The following is a 10118-nucleotide window of genomic DNA, read 5'->3' on the forward strand; positions in this document are numbered from 1 at the left end:
ATAAAATGAATATTATTCCCTATTGAGTAATCAGATTGAAAATCTTTGGAATCTTAAGGTTTCTAGAGCATGGAAACAATAGGCTGTAGAAATCTAAAAATAGACCATTAACACATGTACAAGGTGTGCCTAATTGAAGCAACTATAGACTTTAGGAATTTGAAAGAGTTTTAAGAAATTTTCAAGGTGTGCCTATATATTGCGGTAGATTAATGTCACTCCTTGTGTTGCATTAATTTTTTTAGAAATAAAATGGATCTTAGGAATGAAAATGATGCATGTGAAAAATACTATGAGATTGGAATAAAATATTTAAATAAAATGTACAATCCCTAATTGGATTTTCCTTTATATATTTTGATGTGTTGCTTTACTATTTCAATCCCAAGTGTTTGTACAATGCATTTGTTCAATACTAGTGTTTAAAGACCCAGGCCATGAGCATAAAAGAAACAGCAACAAAAACTGCAAGCAAAAGCCGACAATGGGAGGTGTAAACTGCCAAAATCCTTTGTCACAGTAAGCATACATACAATAATAGTTTTGTTATACATGTAAAGCTTGAAGAATAGGCAAAAAGACTGACATAATCATTCTGTTGATTGATGCTCCAGAAAGCTAGACCATATGGCTATGTGGCTTCTAACCATTAAATAGCTCAATGCATCCATATGCATATCTGCCAATTTCGTCGAGGATGACAAAACTAAAGAAAAGAAAAAGGTTAGTCAGGGCTGGATCACATTTCCATGGTAGATACTTAAACTAGAAGTTAAGAATGCAGAGAGAGTTAAAGTTAATTACCCAAGAACTGAAAGGACTAAAGCTGTAATCCTATAAAGGAATTGATAACACTTGTGCTTGGATTTCTGCTTTATTTCCTATACTGAAGGAATTTATTTGTGGCTTACACATCCAAGCCAGTTGGAAATCCTGACAAGAATCCTTCAATATGAGCTGAATTGTCCACATGTGGTAGAAATCCAAGGGGCAAATTTATGGCTATAATGAGCACGAGAGTTACAAGTGCTGCACGCAAAATATTTAGGAGCCAAGGACTATTCTCACAAATTAAGAGTATATAAGTTTCAGGTAATCAAATAAAACCAAAGCTTTAAGTTTCAGTCTGTCACTATTACTAGCCAAAGACATAAATAGCAAAAAGGAAATGTTACCTTATTTGCTTAGATTTTCCAATTAGTGAAAAGCTTAGAAACCATGGCTCCCAATAGTACACTAAGTGCACCAGATGCGCCAACTAATATTGTAATTTCACATGTCATCATATAGCTAAAAGCCTTCAAAGCTGTTTGGAGAATCACCAAGTGATGATGAACAAAAGCATTCATATACCATTGGCAGATTGAAATTATTAACACTCTAGCACTTCTTTCACCTGCAATGTTAACTGAGGTGATTAATGATCAGAAAATTGAAATTTAACAAAAGCATACACTTGTACAAACAAATTTTTCTGTTACGTTTGAAACCTCAACCGGTTCCTATAATGATAAACCTGACAACCAGTCATTGAAGTACTTACAAGTATGCATATTGCCAACTACAAAGCCAAGCCTTAAAGTTGTATTAGTTACTACACAAATGCTTCTCTTCAAATTCTTCCTATACTAACTTTCAAAGGTGATCTGCTCACAATTGCTAGGCATGACAAACAACACATTTAGCAACAAAGCAAGAGAATACACCCTAACATCCATACCTTGATTTTTAAGATACATAGACTTACATCCTATGGTAGCTTATTTCCAAATTCTCTACTAGCTCCTTCAAGCACAAGTCCTAATCAAAATTAGCATACAATGCTATAAATCTTGTATGAATTTAATTTAGCCACAAGATTTAGATGAAGCTACTTTAAGTTCTAACATATTTATGGAAGAGAAATGTGTTAGAAAGATGTAAGACCATTAATGAGAATTCTAATTGACTAGGTTCTTAGCTGCCAGATGGTTGTGCCCCATGTAACACCCTGGACTGACGAATGATGGTCAAGTAAGGATTCCTGACATTTGTTCAATATAACTTATAAGTATACAAGGCCAAAGAAAATTGTGGAGTAATTTATAAGTATACAAGGCCAAAGAGAACTATGGAAAAAGTTACAACTGAAAGATTTAAATACCATAGAACAACTTTATAGTACCATTAATAGCCAAAGAGGTTTCTAACTTTCTGATTCATCCTTGGCCAACACATCTTTCCTTAACCTGTTTGGACTAGGTTCAAACAGTTTGCTTGCTGCTCAATACAGGGCTAGTTTGTAATGGGCAAATCCCACTCCCATACTCCATCAAAACCTTCCCTTCAAGTTCAAAATCTTCTCTAGTCAAAAACACCAATATATCATTCCCATGTAGTGTTAAAGATTTTATAAACTAGCAGGGTGTTAAGTGTTATAGAATTTGTGTACTAGCCAGGTGTTATAGACAAACTCATAAGTTCATTGCAGTTGGGCACAAAGAAATAGTGATAGAATTGTTTTATTGAATAGATTTGGGATAATCATTCTGTTCAGTAATATGTGCTTAGTTTTACCAACAAAATCACAAAATTAAGAGATTAATTCAAAAAGAATCAACATTCACTTCACCTATACAACATCTTCATTAAAAAATTGAATTGACAACTATTAAGTTTTAAATATTTATGGTGTTTGAATGCTGAGAAAGTTCAAGTTAATTACTCATGAATTAAGAGTACTAAAGCATTAATGTTATAAAAGGTATTGATAACACTTATGTCTGGATTTCTGCCTTATTTCTTATCTTGGAGGAATTTTTTTGTGTATTACATATCTAAGCCAAGGGGAAATCCTGTCAGGAATTCTTCAATATGAGCTGCTTTGTCCACATGAGGTAGAAATCCGAGGGGAAATTTTTGGCTATAATGAGCATGAGAGTTACAAGTGTTGCACACTAAATATTTAGAAGAAAAGACCTATTCACACAAATTAAGAGTATATAAGTTTAGGTTAATTTAATAAAACCTCAGCTTTGAGTCATCACTATTACTAGCCAAAGACATAAAGAGCAAAAATAAAATGTTACATTATTTACTTATTAAAAAAAAAAATGTTACCTCATTTGCATAGATTGTCCAATTAGTGAAAAGCTTAGAAACCATGGCTCCCAATAGTACAAAAAGTGCACCAGATACACCAACAGGTATTGTAATTTCACATGTCATCATATAGCTAAAAGCCTCCAGAGCTAAAAAATTGAATTGACAACCATTAAGTTTAAAATATGGGTTTAAATTAACAACAGTATTTTAGGGACTTGATGTTGTCATTAATATTTATGGTCTTCATGCCAAGCTCTTCCGCCATGATCAAGTAATATGCTGGGTGTGATGAAAACATGGACTTGAAATTAGGATTAGATCAAATACCTGAAGAGTGTTGCAAGGGAGATGGTTGGAGGGAGGGTTTATTTGTTTTGATTCAGAGGCAAGAGTGGACAAATGAAGCAAAAGAGAGAGGGCCAAAACCACCCTCAAACATCCACAAAAAAGGCTTTTAAATTCCTCCTCTCTCACAATGATTACTCAAAAAAACCAGGTCATCCACCAGCTACATGCCCAAAAGAACAACATATAATGAGTTATGTCAGATTAGTCCAAATCCCCAAAATCAATGAAATCTGCAAGATCCATCTTGATATATCATATTAAGACATAAATGAATAAGAGGAATCAAATATAAGCATAACACTTACTGGTTACTAGTTAATGTGGAATTACATGCCCAAAAATCAAAACACTCTTATTTATAACCAATTAGACCAAAGAGGGTCATGATCAAAATTTTTTAAAAAGAAAATCAGTTTATGAATACTTAGAAAGAAGAAAATGTATTTTAGATTTGCAAGTAGTGGGCATAGGAGATAGAATGTTTGGTGGGAGTGTGTATGTGATTTATAATAGAGGCTTGATATCCTTCTTCTCTCTCACCATCATCAGTCAAACAAATTTTACTTGTGGCTAAAGCATGATCACACACGCACACACAAAAATTCAATAAAACCAATCAATAAACAGTTACTATAGTTTTAATGACTACATCATTATTATTTTTCATTTTTCTTTTTTGATGAACGACTATATAATTATTACTTACCTCCTCCTTTATGGTCTTCAAAAATCTTGTCCACTTCAATACCTTGCTCTTATTATCTGTCTACTTCACAGATCTCTAGACCCTCATCATTGTCTACTTCCACTCGTTCATCCACCACACACTTGGCCGAGCTAGCCCCAACATCATCTTTGTCATTGATTTGTGGTCCAAATTCATAGTGTTGATTACCAACAGTCTACATGCACGTCCAATAGAAAAGCTTATGAGTAACGAGTTATGTTAGATTTAGTTTAAAATATTGAAAATCAACAAATTAAAACCCACAATGAACCCATATAATATTAAACCAAAAAATTAACAAGAAATATAAAATTTAATAAAAACCCATGTACTGATATATTAAATTGATATATTTAATAAATAAATAAATGCACATGTAGAAGTTGGCATTGAGTGGAAGAGAGTTAGAGTAAACTAAACTTCCAACTGTTTGCACAATCCAATACATATATTTATATTTAATTGATATATTTGCAATGCAAAAATTAAATAAAAGAAGAAGAAGAAAGAAAAGAAGGAGAGTTACCTCTGAAAGACTGTTTGAATCAATGTGAAGACGTGCCATTACTTCCAATCAATATGATGTTTGGGAAGTGCCAATACTCTCTGGACCCTTTTTGGTAACGTTCTTTGAGCTCAATCCCAGAATTCTTCAAGTAGTTTGGCAGAGACTTTAGCCCATAACATCTAAAAATTTTCAAGGACTGAAGACGTGGCATTATTTTTATTAATATCGGATTTGTAACAATACCATTATCCTTTTCTTCTTCTTCTTCTCCCGTTTCTCCCATCCCAATCCATTCTTCCCAGTAGTCTTTCTTGTTTTTGGAATCTTCTATTCCCAGAAATTCATCTCCCACCTTCTTCACATTAAGAAGCCACGATATCTTTAATACTTCAAGGAATGGCAACTGCCCCAAAGAAGGCAAATGCTCTAACTTTACGCACCTTAGAAGTTGAAGCCTTTTCAGTGTGGTACATGACATCATCCAATTAGGATAAATTATGTTGCCCATGTAGCCTCCAATTTCTAAATCTTGCAAGTGTGGAGGTGGCTCTAAGGCATTCAATACTAATATGTCATTCTCCATTCTTCTTATATCCTCTTCATCTTCGAGTGAATCTAGAGGGCTAAACCATAGCACTAAACCACGGAGATGTATTTTCTTCTTCAATTGTGCGTTCTGAACCTCACCTACATCTACCACATTTTCCAACCCATTTATTCTAAGAGTCCCTCGAAGCTGATTCAAATTTTTTAATTCTCCAAATTTACATCCTTCTCTATCATCCTTATCACCTATGTTGAATACCCACAATGTTCCAAGATCAATTAATTTCCCAACCCCTTTTGGAAATACCAAATGACTATTTTCATCAAATATAAGATGTCTTAAGTTAATTAGTTTACTCATCCCCTGTGGTAATTTCTTTAAACCATAACTGTTCTCGATATACAAAGTTTGTAAATTATAGAGATTACACAGGGTTTCAGGCAATTCTTTTATATAAACATTCTCAGACATATGAAGACACCTTAAATGTATCAAATTTTCCACTGTATCTGGAAGTTTCTCAATTGGACAATCCAAAATTAATGTTCGTAAACATCTAAAATGATGGAATGAGTTCGATAGGAGCATCTCAAACTCATAATCCCTTTCATGCGAAAGAAGAAAGAGAGTGCATAGATTTATTGCATGATAGATGAATTCGAGGCATTGCATTTCTTTTGAAATTTTTAAATGTAAATGATGAGCACTTTGCCAATCTCTCTCCAACTTCTTACCACCGTCAATTTCAAAGGAATCATTTTTTGCCATTAATTGGGCAAAGTCATGCACTATATCATGCATTTTGCAACTTATTATCTTGCCATCACTATTTTCATGTCTCTCGAAATCTTGGATGAAAGAACACATGGCTAACTTTTCAAAGTATTCTTCCGCTATGACTTCCATCTCCATATTTGCCTTTGACTCAACATATCCTTGTGCCATCCAATGGAGGACCAATTTATCTCTAGAAAAGAGATAATCTTTTGAAAAGATAGCACAATATGAGAAACAACGTCTCATTGTTGAGGGTAGTTCATAATAACTTAATAACAATGGTGCCAAAAGGCCTTTTTCAATATCTTCTAATTCCCACATATGACTATCTAAAATCTTATTCCATTGTTCTCTATTTCTTTTGTTATGCATGAGGCTACCTAGAGTCTTTGCAACGAGCGGTAAGCCATTACACTTAATTGCTAGTTTTCTACCAAGATCTTCTAGATACTTAAGTTCCTCCTCATTAGAAAATGCTATTTTACTGAAAATCAACCAGCAGTCTTCATCAGACAATACCTCCAAATTTATAGTGAGGGCACTCTCCATCATATTCGCAACTATTTGATTACGTGTGGTTGCTAGAATTCTACTACCATGGACACCATTTTTTAGAGCAGATTTGAATGGCTCCCATTTTTCGGAGTCTTCAATCCACACGTCATCCAAGACAAGAAAGAACTTCTCGTCCTTAATCAAATCATGAATTTTACACGAGAGTTTGCAATTCAATATTATCAAGAGGTCCATGTTCAGGGTCAACCTCCTTAATGATTGTTTTGGCAACCTTGCACTGATCGAAAGGATCAGAAACACAAACCCACATTCTTTTTTGAAAATGGTCTTGCACGTCAGGATGATTGTAGGCTAGTTGGGCAAGAGTTGTTTTTCCAATACCACCCAAACCCACTAAAGAGATGACACAATAAGAATTTCTTTCTTCTAGACTACCCACACTTAATAGGTTTCTTAGTAGTACATCCCAATAGATATCACGGCCAATTATATTGGACACATCCACAAAGGACGTAGTTGTTGGTCGCTCAACTACGTCAGGTTGCCTATTAAAGTCAATCCCATAGGTGGCTTTGTCTTTGACAATCATATCTAACTTTTCATTCAGTTTTCTTATCATGTGACCAACATCATCACGCAGAGGAAGGTTAAAACAACATGATGGAGATGGAACGAAGGAGCATACCTTCTTCTTGACAACAACAGGAGCGTTAGTATCAGCTGGTTTTCCTTCTTCTTTCTCAATCTCTGCTCTGATCCTTGCAGTGTTCCATGTGTCCAAGATGTCATCCATCTCATAGTACTGATTTTGGAGCTTCTCTAACCAAAGCTTCTCAGTACGCTGCTTCACAGCATATCTTTCCTCTGCATCGTCCAGCATTGCCTTGATCATTCCGAGCCTGTCCTGAAGCTTTTGGACTTCTTCATCAACGCCAACTAGCAAGTTGATCTCTTGCTTGGGAAGCTGAACAGCGATTGAACCCAATTGCTTGAAGAGATCAATGAGTAGTGTATCAGCCATAGCTAATGGAGAATGAAAGTAAAGTTGGATTGAACAACACAAGAAAGAAACATAAAGTGTTTAGCGAGTGCGCTTGTGAATGTTCCCGGTTTCTTTTGTAGTAGTTTTAGGCAGGAGTGGAAAAGATATTATTTTACGCGCACATTGCTTTACAAATTTTCTAAGCAAAGTATACATTTTCTTTTTGATGAAGCAAAGTATACATTTTAAAATATCTTTTCAGCGTTTTTTTATTCTCTCTCCCTTGCCACATTAAGAATGACGTTCAATATTAAACCGTCTACTTTCGCAAGTTATAAATCAACTCTACACTTCTAAGGTATATTCCAAATTAAACTTTATAGTTTTAAAAATTCTAATTAAACCCTAAAGTTTTAAATCAATTTCAATTTAAACCTAAGCCTTTTGGTCATTACAGTGACCGTTGCAAATTGCCACTGAAACAAAATATTTCAGTAAGTAATAAAAGAAAAAGGGAATATATGTGTAAATGGAACATAGAGAAATTAACTTGGAAACAACATTTTTTTTTTTTTTTTTTCTGTATCTGACCGTAAGAAGAAAAAATTAATTTTCTTTCACAAAAATGTAAAAAAATACATTTTAAAATTTTAAATTTAATATGAAGGCCACCAGTCAAATTCAATGGTATTTTTTAAAACCAATTTAGTTTCAAATTATTTCATTTAGTGTGCACTTGGATTAAGGTTGGAACTTGGAATTAAGGACAAAATTGGCTTCTGCCCTTTTCGGGCAAAATAAATAGCATTTTACCTATTTTCCCAAACTAATTAGGGAAATGCCTCTTTTAAAAATCAACTTTCTCAAAATCGAGTTAAGTCCTATAGTGACATTTTAAAAGACCTATAGTGACATTTTGAAGGACCTATAGTGTCGTTTTTTAACTCAAACTCCATGAAATCGAGTTATAGGTAAAAAAATTGCATGTAACTCAACTTCATGGAGATCGAGTTACAAAACACCACTATAGGTCATTAAAACATCACTATAAGCTCCTTAAAACACTACTATAGGGCTCTAGATTTTTTTTTTTTTAACTCGATTTTGAGAAAGTCGATTTTCAAAAGAGGAATATTTCTCTAATTAGTTTGGAAAAAGAAGTAGAATGCTATTTATTTTGCCCGAAAAGGGTAGAGGTCAATTTTTTCCTTGGAATTAACATCTTGCCCTGCCTAACCTATCATCTCTTGCACAATTTTTTTCCACCCCAAAGACAGGGACAAGTTTTTCACCCTGATCCCAAATGTGTGTGTATATATATTTTTTAAATTATTTATACATATAATTTAATATTTTCTACACGTAACTAGTTGTAATTTATTTATTTTATACATATTGTATTTATTTATTTATTTATTTATTTATTTTTTGTAGTGCAATGACATGATGGTCACATTTATCACACGTGACCCTATTCCATGGACAACAATTTGTACCATTTATCCAGGAATCTATCTTGGCATATGATTGAATACCATGAAATAGAATTACACTTGAAATTCTTCTTAAAAAAAATCACAATCAAATGAAGTTGAATTGTCATGGAGAAGTAAAAATGAATTCTTGAATTGGAGCAAAGCAGAACTTTGGATGCCATAAAGATAATGGCATCGATGAAGGAGAAGAAAAAGAAGAGGAGCAAGTGAAGTCATAAGAAAAAGGAAGAAAAAAATTAGAAAGCAAGAGTAAGAAAGAAGAAAGTGGCCTTGGTATAGCCATAAGGAGCGTCCCCATATTTCTTTCATTAAGAGACATTATTTTATTTTTTATTATTATTTTTAATCAATGCTAGAAAGAGATAAGGATGGATATGGCATAAGTATCTATTTGTTATTTACTTATGTCATTATGCCGGGGGCCATGACCTTGATTGCCGGCCAAAAAAATGCTTTAATAATATTTTGGCAAAAAATGTTAAGAGGGTGTTTGGTTTGCTGTGATGTGCCATTAATGTGATGTACATTACAATGATGTGACATTAAGATTTTTGCTTTATTTTATTTTTTCTAACATTTCCATAATTTAAAATTACAAAATATATCACATCATCTTAATCTCATCATCTTCCTAAACAATGTAATGTTGTATTTTGTATTGAGATTACATTAATGTAAGATTACAATAACATAATATTATAGCGCAATGTAACATTACGACTAACCAAACACTCTCTAAAGGTACTACAAGTTGTACCATATCAAACATACAAATTGATGTCACAATAAATATGATTATGGTTTTCAATCAGCTCATAAATGAACATTTAAATTGCCTCTTTATAATTTGTAAGTTGTATTTAGTAAAACTTGTAACTACTAACTAGTATCCAAAGCATGTATTACTTTTTCTTTTTCTTTTTTCATTTTTTAAATATTTGGTCTGTTTAGAAGACTATGGTCTACGTTGGAAGCCACTTTAAAAGTACCCATAGCATGAATTACCTTTTCTTTTTCTTTTTTTTCTTTTTATTTTTAAATATTTGGCATTCTTAGAAGACTTTGGTCCTTGTTGGAAGCTACTTTAAAGTACCCAAAGCATGTATTACTTTTCTTTTTCTTTTTTTAAATAT

The 10118-nt window shown here is 33.2% G+C and overlaps 1 protein-coding gene across 1 annotated transcript; it reads right to left on the bottom strand.

Annotated features, from left to right (window-relative positions):
• Nucleotides 1–4704: 4704 nt before the first annotated feature.
• Nucleotides 4705–6543, bottom strand: LOC126721254 (putative disease resistance RPP13-like protein 1). Its single transcript, XM_050424308.1, has one exon. It carries the CDS (start codon nucleotides 6541–6543, stop codon nucleotides 4705–4707), a length of 1839 nt encoding a protein of 612 aa, XP_050280265.1.
• Nucleotides 6544–10118: the final 3575 nt, after the last annotated feature.

The sequence above is a fragment of the Quercus robur genome, chromosome 4 (assembly GCF_932294415.1).
Source record: "Quercus robur chromosome 4, dhQueRobu3.1, whole genome shotgun sequence".
In the NCBI taxonomy this organism is placed as follows: Eukaryota; Viridiplantae; Streptophyta; class Magnoliopsida; order Fagales; family Fagaceae; genus Quercus; species Quercus robur.

Excerpts from the sequence above, each read along its gene's own strand:
- LOC126721254 (XM_050424308.1), bottom strand. The coding sequence starts at position 6,543 with ATGATGGAGAGTGCCCTCACTATAAATTTGGAGGTATTGTCTGATGAA.